At 62.2% G+C, this 19,980-nt stretch overlaps 1 protein-coding gene across 1 annotated transcript in view; it reads right to left on the bottom strand.

Moving 5' to 3' along the window:
• Positions 1-3,955, bottom strand: part of TNS1 (tensin 1) — a 54,000-nt gene extending 50,045 nt beyond the window's left edge. The window contains exon 1 of the mRNA XM_027678884.1: positions 3,810-3,955. Within this exon, the coding sequence (XP_027534685.1) occupies positions 3,810-3,836 (27 nt within the window). The 5' untranslated portion in view covers positions 3,837-3,955. The remainder of the gene's footprint in view (positions 1-3,809) is intronic.
• Between the last annotated feature and the right edge of the window lie 16,025 nt (positions 3,956-19,980).

Genomic DNA, 19,980 nt, shown 5'->3' with positions numbered 1-19,980 from the left:
GAGGACGGCATGTTTCCATCCACGCCCGTGCCCTCCCCCCGCCCCGCCGCCCCAGCTCCACCCTGCCCAGCACAGCCCCACTGTGCCAGGAACAGGGCAGCCCTCTGGCACGGGGGTTCCAGGGAGGAGGCAGCACCCCAGCACCACACAGCCCCTCTCTGCCCCCACCAGCACTCAGGGGTTCTGCTGCTTTTGGGATTTCTCCCGTCGGGTGGGGATAACTGGCAGATGCGCCGAAGGGCCGGGGAGCGGTTTGGCCAGTAGCTCAGGGTGAGTCAGACTGGGCTGATGCTGGGGCACAGAGGTCTCACCGCTCCCAGGCTTCCCTCCGAGAATCCCCAGCCCTCCCTGCAGCTGGGCCAGGGACTGTCACTGTGCCATCCCCTCCATGCCTGGATGCCTAGCAGCCCCCCTGCCAGGGCAGGTTGCCCTGCCCCTGCATTGCCCAAGAGATGCAGGGAGGATACCAGAAGGCAAAGAGCTATCCAGGGATGTTCCCCAAGCTGGGACAGATGCTATCTCCTCTGTCTCTTCCTTGGTATGTCCCCGAGGAGCCGCCCTGTGGCCCATCCCCGCCAGGAAGGCGGCAGCAAGATCAGGACAGAGGTTACCCGGCACATATAGCCCTGCAAATCAGGGATGAAATACCACAGAGGACACCAACTGTTCCACCCCACAGTGGCCCTGGGGGCCACCACTGGCACCCCAAGGCACTCTGGGACCCATGGCATACTGGGAGCATGATAGCTCCCAGCAGCCCATGGATGGCCTGGCCAGCAGCCCTGGCACAGGGATATGGGACAGGACAGGGAAAACAACATACAGGGAAGCTTCAAGGGGTTGCGATGGAGGCAGCAGCACCAAAATAGCCCTGGTTTCAACCCAAATAAGGGCAGGTCCCGGCTTCGGGGCGGTTTGAGCAATCGGCCCCAGTGTTGCCAAGTGCAGACTAGGGGAAGGGGGAGAAAGTAGCATCCTTGAGCCTGTTTGGACGGAAAAAGGGGTTTTCAGGGGTCAGGAGGGAAACAGAGGTGCCTCCACATAACCAGGACAGGGTCTGGCCCCACTCTGCCTGCAGGGACTGGCTCGGCACAGGGCCGGCCACAGGCAGGGATATGCTGTGCTCCAGTGCCTAAAAAGGCAACATCTGGAGGCAGCAGGTCTGGATCCGGCCCCGCAGGCCAGCACGCGCCTGCCTGGCTCTGGCCCCACAGCCCCAGCCCTGTCCTGCTCTGCTCTGTCCTGCTCTGCCACCAGCACCCACTCATGCGTGCTGCCACCCCACTGTGGGGACACTCCTCACCCCAGTCCTGTGGGGACCCCACATCCAGCCTAAGGGAGAGCATGGGGTCACTGCCCCCCTGCACCAGAATCCCCCAAAGGAGAGTGCAGGGATCTCCCCTCATCAACTCCCCAGAGCCAAACTGGGCAGCAGGATTGGCCAGGGAGCAGCTCCGCACCAGGGATTGGCCAGCAACAGAGTAATAGTGGGACCACCTGGGACAGACTCTGCTGCAGGAGGGTTCACCAGGACTGGTCCATGAACAGGTTGCTACATTGGATTGGTCAGTGCATGGATTCTTACATGGGACTGGGCAGCAATTGGATTCTCACCTGAGGTTGGTAAGTCCATGGATTCTCACACAGGATTGGCCAGCACATGGATTCCTACATGGGATTAGTTACTGCATACATAGGATTGGTCAATACATGGATTCTGACAACTGACTGGTCAGAGCAGTGATTCCCATGCAGGATTGGTCAGAGCAGTGATTCCAGCACAGCATTGGCCAGTGCACAGATTCTCACATGAGACTGATCAGCACATGGATTCTGACATGGGATTGCTTGGAGCACGGTCATTCCTGTGGGATTGGCCAGCACACAGAACTGTCAGCAGTCTGTGCCCCATCCTGAGCACAGTGTGATCCTGTCCCACAGACCCCCCCTGCCAGGCTGGTGGAACACCAGGCAAGCCCCTTTCCTGTGCACAGAGACCCTACTGCAGGCTTTGGGTTGCCTTACACCATCAGGGACACCTGCCAGTGCCCAGAGGTCTGTGACCCATGTCGAAGGGGTGGTCAAGGTGCCAAAATAAACCCTGACTGCTCCAAGGGATCTATGCCCCCACACCACCAAGCCCACTTGGGAGGGAAAGGTCCAAAGCAGATGGAGATGAGGTCAGTGCTGTGCCCTCACCCTGTGGGACGGAGCTGAATATGCTGCCAGGAAACTGAAATGATGAGCAGCACCTCCAAAACTGGTGTCCCCCATCTGTAGTGTTGAAGAGGTGAGGGAATAGGAGGGGGAAGTGGAGATAGAGCCACTTCCTCCTCCTCAGGGACTGTACTGTGGGGCTGCTCTTTTCCCCGTGTCCCGACATGCAGTAGGGAAGATCCAATGCTGACCAGGGGCTGCCAGCACTATGATGGGATGCCCTGGGGATGGGTTGCAAGAAGCCAGGGACCAGACAGTGGCAAAGAAAGCAGGAGAGTGGCCCAGGGCCAGGTGCAAATGCACCCCTCAAGTCAAGACCCCAAAAGTAAGCCCCAAGACTCAGCACCCTCCCCAGGGTGGGCAGCAGCCCCACAAAGCAGCACCCTGCTCTTCCTGAAACAGCAAGATCACTAATGAAGGGGCTTCGTTAGAAAGGGTGCAGGCTGGAGGCTCATTTTCTACAGATCCACTTTCCCTGGGGGTGGCTTCAGACTCCAGGCAGGATAAACGTTGTCCTCCCGGTGCCACCACGCTGTGGGTACAAGAGGTGCCCGCTTGGTTGCCCCCCAAAACCACCCAACTCGAGGTGCCACGCATACCCAGGGGGCGCAGCCACTGTCACCCCCTGTCCCTGCCAGCTGTCCCAACACCCACACCGGGGTCACGGGTCCCACAACCGGGGCAGACGCCAGCGCTGAGCGGGCTCAGGCGCCCGGGAACGGAGCACTTCTCTTTTTTTTCTTGTTTTCCCCTTAAACCCAAGCGGGCTGATGCCTCCCTCGTTCGGCCGTTTCCTCTCCCAGAAGCACAGCCCAAAAACATCTGCGCCGAGACCTGCCCTGACGGAGTTAACCCTCTGCAGGCCCGGCGGCGCCGAGGGGCCGGGGATCCCTGCCGGGGGGGCGGCGCGGGGGGGCTGGCACCCGCCGACACCTCGCCACTCATTAACCCGGGGTTTAACCATTGACGCTTCCGCGGCGGGACTGGGCAGGGGGGTTAACCCGTGGGCTGCCAGGGTGTCCCGGCCCAGGAGCTGCCCCCACCGTGTCCCCCCCGCCGGGGTGACAGGCGCCCAGCATCGTCCCCTCGGCTGCGGGGCGGGAGCGGGGTGCCGGGGGCGGACCCCGGTTTCCCGCGCAGCCCTCGCTCCCTGGGGACGTGTCCCTACGCACTTCGGCGGAGGGTGGGGGGGACGCAAACTCCAGAGCCTGTGTGTCACCCTCCGGGACACCCTGAGAGTCACTGGCCCTGGCGAGGTGGGGAGAGGGGCACGGGGGGCACGACCCCCCCGGAGCCGCTCACAGGTCCCAACCGGCAGCAAACCGGTCCTCACCCCCTCCCCAAATCATCCTCCCGGCGAGCACCGCATCGCCCCTTCCAAGCACCCCCGGCCCCCCCAGGCCCCCTCTGGTGACCGACAACTGCGGACCCCCCAACACGGGGGGGCAGCACCCCCCCCAACCACGCGCCACCCCATCACCGCTCGGATATCACGCGTCGCCCCCGCCCCCTGGAGAGATGACACCGCCTGCAGCACCCCCCTCCTGCCCCGGGGGTCTGGGGACCCCCGTGCCCTCGCCGCCCCCCCGTACCTGGTTCATGACGCTCCCGAAATCCATCCGGGGTCTCGCCTGCCTACATCCGAGAGGGACGGCACCGCAGCCTCACCTGGCCCGGGGGGCGCGGGGGGCGGCCGGAGGGGCCGGGGGGGGCAGGCGGGAGCCCGGCGTCGCCCGGGCGGGCAGGCGTGAAGGCAGACTGCAGGCAGAGCCCCCCTCCCTCCCCGGGCCAAGCCTGGAGAAGGAAGGAAGGAAGGAGGGAGGGAGGAGGGAGGGGAGGGAAGGAGGGGGAGAGCCGAAGGCTTTCGCTCCCCGCAAGCGGGACCCCGGCGATGGAGGGGCGCAGGGGGGTCCCGCCGGCTCCCCGCTCCCCTCCGCAGCCCCGGGGCGGCCGGGGGCTGGGGAGCCCGGGGGCGCCGGCCCCGGCCCTGGGGAGGAAGGGGGTCCCAGCTGACTTTTTCCACCGCTCCCCTCCCTTCCCTCGCTTCTTCTCCCTCTTTCTTCTCCTCTTCCCTCTCTCCCCAGCTGCACGGCGCGCTCCAAGTCCGGCCCCGCACCGCTCCCCTCGCCTCCCCTAAAAACGCCCTTAAAGGCAACCGGGAACCTGACTAGAGCGGCTGGCCCTGGGGCGGGGGTGCCGGCAATTAGACAGACGACCCCCCCAAAAAAAAATTATCCCCCACACCTCCCCCTGCAAACTCCTCGCACCCCGTGCCGAGGGGCCACGGCGGGCGGCGGGCGCAGCGGGGTCGGGCCCTTATCACCCCGTGTGACGCCACCGGCGTCCCTGTGCCCTTGGCGGGGGGGTGGCAGGGACCGGTGTGTGGGGCCCTTCTTGGGGCCTGCCTGGCACCCCCTGGCACAACTTGGTCTCCCCCTGCCACATGAGGGACAAAGTGCCCAATTAATGGTCCTTGGGTGTCCTGCACCCCCAGTGTTGAGGAGGACATGAAGATTTATCAGCCCATCTCAACTAAAAACCAAAGCCAAAATGCTGGAAAAGCCCCGTCTGTCCTTCAGCATGTGGAGCCATGCCAGTCCCCCCTTGCCTGTCCCAAACCTGGAGTGTGCCCAGCATCCCCCTGGCTTTCCTCCCATCTCCCTTCCTCCTTCCTCCTCCTCGTCCTCAGGGGCTGCATGTTTATGGATGGTGCCCTGGTCTCCCTGGCCATCCCTGAGGCAGCCCAGCCCCAGCCTTGCTGTACTCAAATGCAAGTGCTAGGAAACTGCAGGGCAAAGAGGGGAAGCCCACCAGCAGTGGCCAAGAGAGTGGCGAGCTGGCCAGGGAGGCAGCGAGCCAGGCACTCGGCCCAGTGCTGTTGACATTTTCTCACCCAACGCCTCCCCATTCCTGTTTGCGTTTCCGTCCTCAAACCGTAGGCTCAGCCAAAAGGCTGGAGCTGGCTCTGCCGGAGCGGTGAAGGACCCCAACACCACTCCTACCTTGCTGTCCCCCTCAAAAGTCACCAGGGAGGGGTTTTTGGCAAAGGGTTCTCCCTTTGGAACCTTCCAAGACTCCTGTAAGGGGCCCCATCCCTGTGAGTACACTCTGAGTCCAGAAGATCCTTCCCAGCCCCTCCATGCCTCAGTTTCCACAGCAGCCCAACAGTGCCATGGGATGAGAACACCAACAGGCACTGTAGAGCCTTCCCACTGCCAAGGACAAAGCGCCAGAGCCCCAACATCTCTGGAGAGTACCTCCTCACTCCCTTCCCAAGCAAGCACCAGCACCTCTGCCCTCCCCAGCACCCAAGGGCACAGGGACAGATCCCAACGGCCACCACTCTAGGGACAAAACCCCATGGTCGGGATACACTGACACCCCTAAACAAGTCCCACCAGCACCACAGCCCACAAAAAGCAGGCATCCCAAAAAGAGGGGAGTGCTGCAACTAGGATGGAGGACCAATGAACATCCTGCACCAGCAGAACACGGCTCCAGTCTCCAGCTCAGCTCCAGCACAGATCCCTGCACAGATCTCAGAGTCCCAGTTCCTTGGGGGGGCAGCCACAGGATGGCTCCCAGGCCCTGGGAAACACCAACAGCGGAAGAGCTAGGGCCAGATGGGAAAGTATCGGCAACTGAACAGGATGGAAATGAGTGGGTGAGCGAAGGGCACTGATAGCACGTCCCTGTCCCATGAGGGCAATGACAGGAGCTGTCCCCTGAGGACATGACGTGTCTCACTCACAGAACACAGCCAGAGAATTCCTGACAACATCTCTGAATTCCAGCCACCAAAATACCTCCCAGAGCCATTGGGTCAAAGTGCCAGTGGGAGCAGGTCCAGCAGTCAGCAAACTGGCTGCAGTGAGAGGGTCCTCCCAGCACGCCCAGACAAACCACCCCCCACATAAACCAGCTCCTCCGCAACCCAAAACAAACACTCTTGACCATCACCACCACAGGTGTCAGTAGAAGAAGGGAGACCTGGGGACCAGAAACTCGGGTGGGGGTCATCTCCAGAGATGAAAGCATGCAGGAGATGAAGCCGCCATGCGGGGTCTGTAGAGCCTCTCTTGAGCCAGATCTTTCAGCTGTTTTGGGATCAGTGCTGCCCCCTTGGAGGAAGCTGGGGGGTCCCCAGGGTCCCAGCACCCTTCCCAGGGTAGGTCCCAGGAGGGGTGACCATGGTGGGTACAAACTGGTCTAGGAAAGGAAAAAATCATTGGGAAACGAGGCAGGCCTGGACCCTGCCTCCCACCATGGCAGGGCTCTGGGAAGCTGGATGCAGCTCTGGGAGCTGCCGAGGAGGGAGGCTGGTGGTCTCTGCCACCCCAGCTGTCACCTCCCATGCCAGCTCTGGCCAGTGCTCACCAGTGCAGTGAGTGTGGCCAGTCTCAGCATCCCATCTTCCCTGCCCACCCTCCCTTTGCAGCACCCGGAGGGTGCAGAGAAGGGCCCCAGCTTCTCTGAGCAGCCGAGCCGACCCCCCACAGGAGCTGAGAGGCCGAATATTTGGGCAGTGACGTAAAGAAGGGGAAAAAAGGAAAGAGGGAGGGGAAAAAAAACAGAACCCCCTCCAGGACCTGATGCATAAACACGACCTGGCACAGCACCGGGGCAGGGCTGATCCTCACAGCCCCCCATCCCACTACCCTGGCTGAGCCCATGCCAGGGTCAAGGACACATTCCTGTACTACTCCTCCCTCCCCCCCCCTCCTCCCACTCACTGTTGTGGAGACAGGGGTGTTGTAATTACCTGTCCCAAAGCACTGAGGGGGTGGCTTTGAACGGGGCGTCGGGGAAAGGGACCGCAGGGGCAGCTCCTGTGTGACTGATATGTCACCCCCTCCACAGCACCAGGAGGAGGCAGAGTGGCTGGGGTGATGAGCAGGGACCAGACAGACACAAGTTCCATAGGAAGAGCCTGCCAGAGCTGGGACAGGGATGTCCCCTCCTTGCAGTCCCTGTTCCTGGCACAGCCACGGGGAGCCCGCAATACACCGCCTGGCCGTGCCCCCCAACACTGCCTGTGCCCCTGACCATGGCATGGCTGCAGGGTGCCCACCAGCACAAGTCAAGCCTGCTCAGAAGCCTGCCTCAGTTTCCCCTCCTGGTTCTGACTTGCTTCACAAGCAGGGGGTATCCCCAGCGCCAGCTGAGGGGTAGCACATCCCCTTCACCACCACCACACACTCTGCCTCCCCCCACCACCAAGGGCCCGTCAACACCACGGGCACTGGGAGCGATTGCTCTGTCCAGGACATGCCTCGCTGCCCGGCCCTGGCCCTGCTCCAGTCCCTGGTTTAATGATGGACAAACCCGCCCCCCTGGAGCCCCATCACAGGGGGCACTTGAAAAACAAACCAGGCCTGGCATGGGGCCAGCAGGGATGGATGGCACTGAGCTGGGAGCACACGCATGTGACCCCCCGCCTGTGGGCGAGCACACGTGCACACAGATGGATGTTCTTGCAAGCACATGCATTTCCCTGCAGCTCATGCGCTTGTGCATGCAACTGTGAGCACCCACAATCATGCACACATAGTCACACGCACATGTTCACATGCATGGACACACACGTACTCACACATGAGGCCCAGCAGCCTGGCATGGCTCCAATGCATGCTGCCAGCTCCCCAGGAAGAGACACTGGGGGACAAGGCAGCCCCTAGACACCTTGGCCCTGTGCTAAGTGATGTGCCTCAGTTTCCCCCCTTGGCACAGACCGGCACTCCTAGGACCAGTGGTTCCTGGTGTGGTGAGCAGGGCAGGCTGGAGCCTCGCCAGGCTCCAGGGCTGGCACAGGCGCCATTTCCCAGAACCAACCGCCAGCAATCGCCAGCCGATTCGGCAGCCAAACACCAGAGCACTCCCTGTTCCCCAGCCAAACCATGTGTCATAGGGCCAGCTCCCGCTACAGGGAGCAGGATCATCCCCCATCTTTTCTCACTCTCCAAGCAGCATCATGGCAAAATCCAGCTGCAATCAGAGGGAGGGCATCCCAGGGGACGGGGACACCCACAGGACGTCCCTTGATATGGGACACGCCTGCATGGCACCCCTTCCCGGAGCACATTCGGGTTCATCCCTCCATCCTGGCCAGGAGAGCAGTGTCACCACCAGATCCTGGCTGTGCCACTACCGGCACATGCCAACACATAGGCTCACCCACGCCTGACCACAGCCACGGAAAGCACTGCACCCCACACCATGTTCCCTACCTCCAGCCGCCCCCAGGCAGGGCTGTGTGACTCAGTTTCCCTACTTTTCAAAGGAAGTTACACCCCCCCCTGCTTTGAGCAGGCAGTTTCAATGCAGGGAGGGAGGGAAGGGGGGCAGGCTGCGTGGGATCACATTGTCCATCCATTTGACCGCCCCTCTCAGAGAGAGGGAGGGAGGTTTGCTAAGCAAGGAAAAATCCCTGAGCGGAGGCGCCAGGCACGAGAAGGGCCTTACATGGGCATGGGAACAGCGTCGTGCCTCCCCAGCTGATGTGTGTGTGGCTGTCCCGGCCCCCCCACAGGCGGGCATCCTGCCAGCATCACTGCCACCACAGGGCAGTGGGTCCCACCACTGTCCTCCCACTATCCTTCGGGCAGGTTGGAAACCCCAGGGGTACAGGTCACTGCAAGGGCACAGGTCCTGCCCACCCTGGGACAGCTCTGCCTGCTCACTGCCTTCTCAGGGACATGGCACTCACTAGCATCTGAAAACCTCCCTGGTGTCCCCACATACACCCCAGTGCTCCCCTCCCCATATCCCCATCACACTTAAGGTACCCCCTGGTAACGCCAGACTAGTCACCCCCAGTACAACCCTTCACACCCCACCCACACTCCCATCTCTCCTCTCTGCCCACCTCCCCCATATCCAGTCCATTTGAGGTTTGTAAGTGGGGTCTTTCCCCCAAGCTGGGCCAGGAGGCAGCTAACCGGCAGCCAGCAGGGGGGCAGAACAAGGAGCTGGAGCAGGTCCCAAGGGGTAAATATGGGGATCAAGTAGAAGACACTGCCAGTAGCATGGTGGGGCAGACTCCAGGGCCAGGAGACACCAGAGCTGGGGGACACCAGGACCTTGGCAGCATATCCAGGTCAGGAAAAGGAAGCATTGTGGGGTGCAGCTGCCAGCACTTTGGGGTTGAATCCATCTTCCCTCTCCAAAGTATCCGGGAGGTGCAGGAGTTAAACATGACGGACTTCAGGTATACAAGAGGCCGTTTTTGCTCCATGCCAAGCCCCCTCCCCACACGCACCCTCCCCAGAGACCCTACAATAACAAGCCGGCCTGTGAGTCAGCTGGCCACTTGCCCGGCCGGAGGAGCCCCTCCCTGGGCGCTGGCCCAAAGGAGCTCTGCAGAAGGCCCCTGGCCCTGGCCCCATGCACACTCCCCCCCAGCAGCACGCCCCTCAGCTAGCTGGCCCCACCGAGGGGGCTCCAGCTTCCAGCGAGCGTGGGAAGGGTGATGGAGGCTAATGAAATACAGCCGGCTGCGGAAGTGAGCCATGGGCTGCTCCTGCGCACAGGCTGTCCAGATGCTGGGACCCTGGCATAAACCCCCTCTTGGTGCACAACCCCCTCTCAGACATCAGAGAATCCCCACCGGGTGCACACCCAGATACGCTTCCCGACACTCCCTCCTGCCTGGAAACCACTGGCAGATGCTCCCTGCCACCGCCTGCTGTATTGCGGGCATGCCCTCACCACACGCCCCTCTCACCTCTCCCCACAGCACCCCAGCAAAGCCACCTCCTCTGGTGTCAGCCCCTGGCATCTTTGGCACATGCTTCCCATGGTGGCACAGGGTCCTGAGATGGCCCAGAAGCTGACACAGGGTCCTGGGGCTGGCACAGACCTGCCGAGCCTCCCACCCACCTTTGCCCTGCCTGCTCTGGGCCCAGCATGCCGGGTTGACCCCAGGATACCCCACAGCCCCCACCTCCCCCAACACCCCAGCCAGGGCTCGGTGCCAGGGCTGCTCCCAGCGCCTGCTCTGCACTGCCACCCATACTGTGGTACCCTGCAAAGCCCAATGTGTGCCTGGCCCCTGGCACAGCCCCCACTTTTCCTCTCCCTCCCTGCCCAGCCGGGCACAGGCACAGGCACGGGCAGAGGCATGTCCCAGCCTACGCTGTCTGCCCGGGGCATGCCAGCCTCTTCCTGCCCAAGATGCCAGCCCTAGAGACAGCTGGCACACATGCCTCCCCAGGGATTCAGGAACACGCAGCCTCCCCTGCCCCGGCAGCACCATGGTGGGCACTGTGCCCACCTCCAGCTCCCCGGAGAACCTGGGTTGCTGTAGGGTCCCCCTCCGCCGCCGGCGCAGCAGCTGGACCGACAGACACTACCGGGCATCCTTGGCTCCACTGCCTCCTGCCAGCAAGATCCGCCCCCGGCTGGGTATCAGGAGAGATTCTCAGCCTTTGTGTGTGCTGCTGGCAGCGCTCGGCTGAGGCGCATGGCACCCACGTGCAGCAGCACTCACCCTGGCAAAGGGCACCCCGCTGCAGGCACTGGGGCACAGATCCCTGCTGGCCCTTTCTGAGAAGGGCTGCACCCTAAAACCCAGCCTCAGACACGCACGTGCCGTCAGGGGCCAGGCAGCAGGATGGCACTGCCAGCCTCACCCACCAATGACACCAGTGCCACCATGACCATCCCACCCAAGCCACCAGCCCATCTGGGTGCCCATCTGATGGGGTCAGCTGGCACAGACCATAGCATTACCTCTCTGAGTCCCCCATACCTCTCCAGCAGGGGAGAGGTGCACCTCAGGGCACTGGTCTTACCTTAGCTTGGCACTTGGTGTGGCAGGAGAGCTTGCAGCCTGTGGGAGGGAGAGGAGAGAGGTTAGTGGGAACAGGAGAGGAAGCACTGCCAGGGGGCAGCCTGTGGCCACCCCACATACAGGGCAGGAAGAAGGTGGCACTCCATGCTGTAGGACACAGTGCACCTTGGCATTGGGCACGAGCTGCTGGGACACGAACACGCGCACAGGGACGCTCACACTCTGCACACGTGTGCACACATTCTGGGCACAGCATGGGTGGCACCAGCACGGCGCAGCACCACGTGCACACAGGATGCGGCACTCGGGCACACACCCATGGGCACACAAGCCATTTCACCCGTGCGAACGTGCCAACGAGCGTGCATGTGTGCAAGCCCCAGAGCCCAGGGGTTAATGGCACAGAGGGAGGCCATGCACAGACACGTCTCACAAGGCCTCACATGTACACCAGCATGTACGAGAGCGCCACAGGGGTGCTGCCAGTGCCTGTGCCCCCTCCCTGCCTCCCGTGCACTGATGTTGCACGCTCACACCCACACCCCGCGGAGAGAACACATGCACACGGGCAGTGCAGGTGTGCGTTTGCCGCTGCTGGGGACACACGCTTATACAGGGCACCACTGTGGTGCCTGGGCAGCCCTGAAAAGCCACGTGTCCCATGCCCTGGAGACATGAAAGTCCCCATGCAACATGACCCAGGCCACGGCCGCACCCCAGGCCCTGTCCCCTCTTGGGGCTGTTTCCTGCAGCACAGGAAGCCACATTGTTCCCATTTCCTCCGTCCGCCCCTCGCACGGGGCTCGGCAACACCACACACGTGCGAGGGCCCGTGGCCCCGCCTGTGAGCCACTGGGTGCCACGGGTCGCCAGCACAGCTGAGGGGGTGAGCACCCACACATGCACACAGACCTGCATCTGGTGGCAGTTACGCACTCACTGCACATGCATGCAGCTGACATATGGCCACATACATGTGTGACATCTAAGTGGCTCCCTGGACCACCCTTGCCTCCCAGCCGCCTTCCCGCCTGCAAAGGCGCCACACGCACTCTTGCACATACGTGCACACATGTGCACACAGGTTGGCACAGGCACACGTTCCACCTTCACATCTTCGTGCACGTAGCTGTGCATACAGGCAGCACGCACACCCCTGATATCCTGACCCCCTGGCATGTCACTTTGCACTCGTACATGCCCATGCTCCCGGCTCACCTCGGCAGGTGCTGCCCTGGCGTGTGATGGCCTGCCGGCAGATCCCACATGCCTTCACCTTCTTGAAGCTCGTCATCTTGAAGGTGTGTGCTGGAGGGGCTTCCAGGTCCTCGGGCTGGGGGGACATGGGGCTTCATCAGCAGGAACAAAGTGGCACCGAGACCCAGGTACTGAGCTCTGCCCTGCCTGTTTTCCCTGGGCAGGGGTCGATCTTCACCCGGACGGGGTGCGTGAGGCGGGGGGCCAAGGCTCGTGCCCTGGGAGAGGGGGGACACTGTGGTGGCCCCTTTAAATAGTCTCTGCCTCCCCCTGGCGGTGCGTGCCCGTATGTGTGTGTGTGTGTGTGTGTGTGTACAGCCTCTGTGTGTACAGTCTGTGTGTGTGTGTGTGTGTGTACAGTCTGTCTGTGTGTGTGTGTGTGTGTACAGTCTCTGTGTGTACAGTCTGTGTGTCTGTGTGTGTATAGTCTGTGTGTGTAGTCTGTCTGTGTGTGTGTGTACAGTGTGTACACTCTTTGTGTGTGTGTACAATCTGTATGTGTGTGTGTACAGTGTGTGTGCAGTATGTGTATGTGTGTATGTGCGTGTGTGTGTATATGTATGTACGTGTGTATGTGCAATGTGTGTGTGTGCACTGTATGTGCACAGGCATATGTGTGCAGTGTGTGTATGCACAGATGTCTATGTGTGTGCACAGATGTGTGCACAGACGTGTGTGCACAGATTGTATGCACAGATGTGCACATGCACACATGCATGTGTGTTCAGATGTCTATGTGTGTGCACATGTGTACATACACATCTCTGTGTGTACATACACATGTGTGCACGGGGATGTGCACGTGTGTACGTGCACATACGTGTGTGCATGTGTGCACAGGTGTGTGTGCACATACATGTGTGTAGGTGTGCATATACACGTGTGTGTGCATGTCACAGATGTGTGCACACGTGTCTCCCTGCATGTCAGTAATCTCCGTGTGTCCCTGTGAATACGTGCTGTGCACAAGCATTTCTGTGAGCACAAGTGTGTATGTCTGCACACATAGGTGGTGAAGATGCTTGTATGCACGTATTCACGTGCAAACTCGTGTGCACATGAGCACATGCGAATGCACATATATAAATATGTCCATGTACGGATATATTTTCATGGATGTGTTTGAGTATGCAGATATGTGCATAAGCACGTGTGTGCACACCCAGGTACATGTGGGTGCTGCCAGAAGGGGGCCCAAGCAGGGGGTGTCTCATTATCATGCTGTGTTTTGGAGTACACGCCAGGCAGCATGTGCTAGGGTGTCTCATGCCAGGGTGTAAAGGGGGTGCAGAGCCCCCTGAGTGTGAGCAGTTGTGCCCACCCTGCCTGGCAGAGCCCACAGCAAGGGGAAGCCAATGCCATGAGTGTGACTGAGTGCAGGATGGATCCAACTGTGTGCAGGTGCCAGGGTGTGTGTGCATGCATGTGTGTGTGTTCACGCATAGGGGTTGAGGGCAGGAGGGGAGGGGGGTCTGGCACAGCTGCAGGCAGCCAGCGCCCCTCCCGGCCTCCCACTTGACTGTTTTCAGGGGGAGCACCCCCTGGCACCACGCCAACCCTGCCCACCCACCCACTGCCAGATGAAGACGTGAGCCCCTGTAAATCCGCCTTTTCATGCCAAGACTAATGAGATTAAGCAGAGGCCCAGCAGCCCCCCCTTGCCCGGGTGCCCTGCTCTCCCCCAGCCCACTGCACCAGAGCCAAGAGGGGCAGTGTCGAAGCGTTGGGGTGCCAGATGCCTCCTCACAAACCTCCGTGCCTCAGTTTCCCCAGTGCACACATGGACAGGCAGACAAGCCATGTATGTGTTACGTCCGCGTGTGTGCAGACACCCTGGGGGCTGTGAAGGTGCTGTGCGTGTCACACATGGTGTGTGTGTCATGGCACTGCATGCATACACACACCTGCGAGCGTGCAAGAGTGTGCAAACGTGTGCAAGAGTGCAGTTCCCCACTGGACACAGCAGCAGCAGCTGCATGGGCAGATTTCCGTATTTCCATACACAGAACCATGTGCGATTGTGTGCACATTCACACGGGTTTGTTCGTGTATGTGCAAGCCCCTCTTCCCTGGGCACCTGCTCCAACAGGGCCACTTGCTAGTGGTCCCTCAGCAGCCCCAGAGCTAGTGCCACCCTAAGGGGCGCAGAAGGCCGGGTGTACACGCACACACATGCGTGTGCACAGGCGTGTCATCACCCACCCAGCAGCCGTGGGAAAAGCTCCCCTGGGCCAGGGGCTCCCACGCCACAGTTGCTGGGTGACAGTGAGGCCTAATGATGCCACGAGCTCGTTTGCATATGCAAAGCAGCATCATTGCTGCAGGGTGCCCCGGGAAGAGGCCTTGCCCCCCGCTCCCAGGGTCCCAATGGGATGCCCGGGGATGCCAATGCGTCTCCTATGCACATAGCCCCCACTCTGCTCTGGCCCCCATGGACCTGCTTCATTAACAGCAATTATCCTCACTAGGGAAAGAGCTGACCCTTCGATTCCCACCCCTGCAGAGCCCCTTCTGCTTGTCTTGTTGCCAACACCATCGCCATGCTGGAGGGGATGTCGATGCAGCACCCAGCTTTGCGCTCCCCACCCCCCTCCTGCTGGAGAGGCACCCAGCCCACCCAGTGCCAGCCGGGGAACCAGCCCATCCCACAAAACAACCCTGCCCTAGTTCCATACTGGAAGGATCCCTGCTAGCCTCCTTAGCCGCAAGGCTGGGAACTGTTGGGGGGATGCAGGGGATGGAGCTGCAGGACTTCTCGGGAATGTCACCTGGGTACCCACCAATAGGTACCACCTCCAGGGGCCAAGCACCTACACTGTGCAGGGGTGGGGATGCAAAGGCATCCCTGGTCATGGGTCCCCCAACATGCAGACCCAAGGAGGCTGGAAGGGGAGCCAGGTGTCCTGGGCTGGAAGAGGCACCGGTTAGAGATGCCAAATTAATCAGGAGCTGGAAGGCCTGGGTTCATTGCCCAACACTGCAGAGAAGTGCAGTGACTGGGGGGAACCTGGGACACCCAGTTCCGCTGAGGCTGCAAAGCCAGGGTGGGTGGGGGGCATTAGGACACCTGGGTCCAACCCTGTAGGCTCAGGTCCACCCAGCGCTTTGCATCCCGCTTGGTCATGGGGCCCAGCTTGCCTCGGTGATTGGAGAGGATGCAGAGTCCCAAAACCCCAGAACTAACTGGATTCTCCCGGTTTTCCCAGTTTCCATCCGCTTCAGCGGGGTAGCAGAGCCTCTGTCCCCGGGAATGGCGGGGCCCCCGGCCAGTTACGCAGGCTGGGCGTCGTGGGGGATCATCCCCCCACCCTCTCCAACCCCACAACCCTTCCACAGACCCTCCCACAGCCCAATGTCCCTGTCCCGCATCCCATCCCGGTCCCCCCTTCGTGCACCCCTCAGCCCGCTGCCCACCGTCGCCGCTCTCCCGGGCTGGGTCTCGCCCCGCACTCCACAGTCCCCGGGGCTCCTCCCGGCCCCTCTCCCGGTCCGGTCCCTCCAGCCCCACCCCGATGTCCGGCCGTCCCTGCCGGTCTCCGCTCGGTCCCGGTCCCGGTCCAGCCCTGCCCGTTCCCCCTGCTCCCAGTCCACTCGTCCCGGTGCAAACGCCCCCGCTCGGTACCGCTCCCCTCGCATCCAGTCCCATCCACCGCCTGCAACCGGGACCAGCCCCGCTCCGGGACCCTGGCGCCAGGACCCCGCCGCGCTGCTGTCCTGCTCCTCCCGGCGCCCCTCGGTGCCCCCCGGTGCGGGCCGTACCCAGAGCAGGCAGGAGAGGCACAGCCCGGTCATGCTGCCCGCGGCGCGGCCCCGGCCGGCCGAGCCCCCCGGCCCCTCGCTCCGCCCGCCCGCCCCGCCCCGGCCCCATACCGCCCCTCCGGCCGGGGGGAGAACGGGGGCGGCGAACCACCCCCCGGACCCCCGCAGCGCCCCAATCGAGTTGGCCCGGGGGCGATCAGGACCCCCCCACCAACGCCAGCAGAGGGGCTGCGGGACTAGGGGGGCCCGGAATGGGGCTGTGCGTGTCCCAGGCCCCCTCTCCCCCACTCACACACATTTGGGATCCATTTCCTCCGCTGACCGAGGGAGACCCGCCACCCACGTCACCCCCCTCCCTTCTCCGGCCTCCAGCGGGTCCTGCGGCGGGATGTACCCCCCCCATTCTCATCCCCAGCCGTGTCCCCTGGGTGGTCCCGGGATGGGAGACGGGGAGGGATCGGCGGACATCCATGCGCGGAGCTGGGGGGCCTCAGCGAGGGGAGACAACCTCCAGGCGGGACGGAGAGCGGCTTGGCAGTCCGCGGCCCTGACAGAGATGGATTTGGCAGGGGGATGCTCCAGCCCCTCCTGGGGGACTTAGCCGGGTGGCACACTGTCCCTCCTCTCTCTCCACCAGCGCGGACTCCGGCTGCAGCCTGGAAACTTGTGCTCATCTGGCCGTGACCATGAGGGTGTGAGTCAGGGTGCAGGACGTGCCAGGGGGAAGGACACACCGGGCAGGACAAGCCACCGCTAACACAGGGATCTGGGCATGGAGGGGATGTGGGCACTATAATGCCCCCCCTCCCCATGCCTCAGTTTCCCATCTGTGTGCTACATACAGCCACCGGCTCAGAGAGAAAGGGCAGAGTGGGACAAGGGGGCTGCCCTCCCCGAGACTGGGATTGCATCTAACGCCCTCAAAGCGCAGCATCCCCTCCCCTATCCCATGCCCTCCACCTCTACCCCACTTTGCTGTGCCCTCCTGCCCAGCCCGTACTCGAGGAACCCCTGCGGAGGTGTGACAGCTGGGACAGGGGAGAGGTAGGGGACAGCACCTCCTACCCCTCCATGCCAGCTAGGGGCAGAAGGAGGCTGTGAAGACTGATCCTACTCACAGCACCAAACAAGCATGCCATCCATGCGCACCCCACCCCATCATTACAGCCCTCATTAATCAGTCTTGTTACTGCCCACAAATAAAAACCCCAGTGGAGAGGAGTGTCCCCACCCCCCCCCATAAATCATCTCCTCCCATTCACTGCCGGGACAATCCCAGGCCCCTCAGAAGGGCAGGGACAAGGGTCATGGTACAGGGACAGGGTGGCTGCAGGGACACTGCCCGTAAGCATCATTTAAGGATCATTTTCTCAGCAGGGAGCACTTAGCACAGGGACCCCTCATGGGTACTACTGGTGCAGGCATGTAGTCCCAGTGCAGGGCCAGCCTTGGCAGGACTTCTCTGTGTCCCCCCTCCTGAGGTCATCATGTCCCCAAGGCCCCCACACCCATTTCCAGCAGAGCTGGAACCACACTGCCCTTGGGTTCACAGGGCATACACACACATCACACACCCGCCTATGTACATGCCAGGGCACACTCATATACACCACACACACAGCCCATACCACATGTGGTGGGTGGGCCCCCATGTGTGTAGGTGCCTGTCGGCACGGGAAGAACTGGGGAACACCCCTCTAACAGCTCACATGAACATAAAGCCCCACTGCTACTGCCCCCAGCACACACGCACATGCTAGAGGACACACACCCCACGACAGCTCCCCAGAGACCTGCTGTGCACCCACACCCATGTCAGCTACAGTTCACTCCCACCTTAGCCCCATCTGCATGCTTGTGAACACACATGCACAAGCATACATGTGTGTTACAACCCCCCATGAGTCCCTGTTCTCACCCACATCAAGGACACATGGACACAGGGATGGGCATGGGACTGCACAACCACCACCCTACACCTCATCAGTGCCTCCCACCCACCCATAGCCCTGAGCATCCCCCTGTACTCCCATCAGCTCACAATCCTGCGTTCCTGACACACGCTGGTGTCCCCAAGCAGCTAGAGGCCTCTCTCTCCTCCAGGCTGGGTGCCTGCCCTGGCACATACTGGACTGTCACCAGCCTGCAGTGACTCCCCCAGACACTGCCCTGGTGGTGGCTTTGGCACCGGCTTTTCTGGCACAGTGCAGCTGGAGTGTCCCATGCCATTCCGCCAGGCACAGGGCAGCTTCCCAAAGGTTGAGGAACCAAGTGAGGGTGGCGCATTGGGAGTCTTCACACTCCAACAGCTTCTCCCCTCCCTGCCTCAGTTTCCACAGCATGGGTGGCAGAACAGGATGAGTCCCCACACCAGGTGCTGCATAGGCACGGGAATCCCCTATGCAGGGCAGTCCTCTGGCACATGGATACCACACACACCAGGTACTGATGGGCACACCTACACCAGGGTGACCCCACAGGGGCTCCTCGTGTTGGGCACGTTTTTGGGCACAGGGAGCCCACACTGACTGAGTACTTTATGAGTATGGTGTTCCCCAGTACCAAGTGCTTACAGGTACAGAGATCCCCCACACTGGGCACTTTATGGGCACAGAGATCTCTCATGCTAGGTGTTTTATGGGCTTCAGAGTCCCCTCAAATGGGGCACAGTGCCCCCATTGTGGGTTCAGTAGGGACACAGGGACACCCCCTGCCTACATGTTCTCTCTGTAAGGACACAGGGATCCCAGCAGATCCCTTTGCATGAAAGGCTGTACAGCAGATCCCCTCCAGTCAGGCATTGCAGGGGCCCGCGGGTGTGGGTTATGGGAAGCGAGGGTCACAGTGGCACGCTGGGGGGGGCACAAGGAGGGACAAAGGACATGCCCTGCACCTGGCATGCATATGCAGAGTTTAACCCTCCGCTGCCCGCAGCAGGCAGGGCCAGCGGCAGCCCGTACCCCCACCCCCCGCACTCCCCGTACCCCTCCCCAGCCCCGTGTCCCCCGCAGCCCCTAACCCTAACTCCGTGACCGGCGGTGCCCGCTTACCTCCCGGCGGCGACGGGCGCGGAGGGGCAGGAGGCAGGACACCAAGGACTTCCCCCAGCCAACCAAGGTGGCAAAGCACCAGCTCAGCCGGGTCATGGTGCCCCTGCCCGGGGCTCACCTGGCGGGGGGAGGGTGCAGGGGCCGACCAGGGCACGCTCGGGGGGGCTGTCGAACCCAGCCCCGTCCCCCCCCCACCGGCCGCAACAAGCTCCGGTGTCCGGGCAGTGCCCCGGAGGTGCCCGGGCGCGGGCACGGGGCTGTGCGACGATGATGTGCTGGGGGGCTGCGGTCCCACCGGGCCCGGTCCCCCCCGCCGGTCCCCCAGCGTCGCCTGCGCGTTGGCAGCCAGGCAGGGAGCACCGTGCCCGCCCCTGTCCTGCAGTGCTTGGGTGGGAGCCAGCTCCGACACGCTCCCCCTCCTCCCCTCCTCCCACTCCTCCTTCTCTTCCTCCTCCTCCCTCTCCTCCGTCCGCACACGGGGCTCGGGGCTTGGCACCCCCGGGACTCACCCGCCTGTCCTCCGGGCACGGCATCCACTGGGGTGAATGCCAGTCCCTAACAGTGTCCCCCGCTCCAGAGCCCTCAGGTTTGGGGATGGAGGAGGTCGGACACCCTGGATTCGATCTCAGCGCAATCCACTATCCCCACTCCGACCCTGCCTCAGTTTCCTTGTAGCACTCCCTACTCACCCCTAGCCCGAAATGGCAACGTGTACAGACAGTGGGGACTTCTCTGCCCCTCTACCAGTCCTCCTGGCACCCCACCAAGCTTCTCCTCTTCCTGGGAGCCTGAGGACACATTCAGGGACACCCCACCCAGCCCCCTTCCAGTGGGGTCTCCTCCCCGAAGCCTGCCTGGCTGATGCACCATGCTGTGGGCACAGAATTACCCAGGGGAACCTCTCCC

Source organism: Neopelma chrysocephalum, unplaced genomic scaffold, assembly GCF_003984885.1.
Source record: "Neopelma chrysocephalum unplaced genomic scaffold, ASM398488v2 Primary Assembly neopelma1_44, whole genome shotgun sequence".
In the NCBI taxonomy this organism is placed as follows: Eukaryota; Metazoa; Chordata; class Aves; order Passeriformes; family Pipridae; genus Neopelma; species Neopelma chrysocephalum.
Note: the sequence above shows the minus strand (reverse complement) of the source record. Positions and strands in the feature narration are given on the sequence as shown.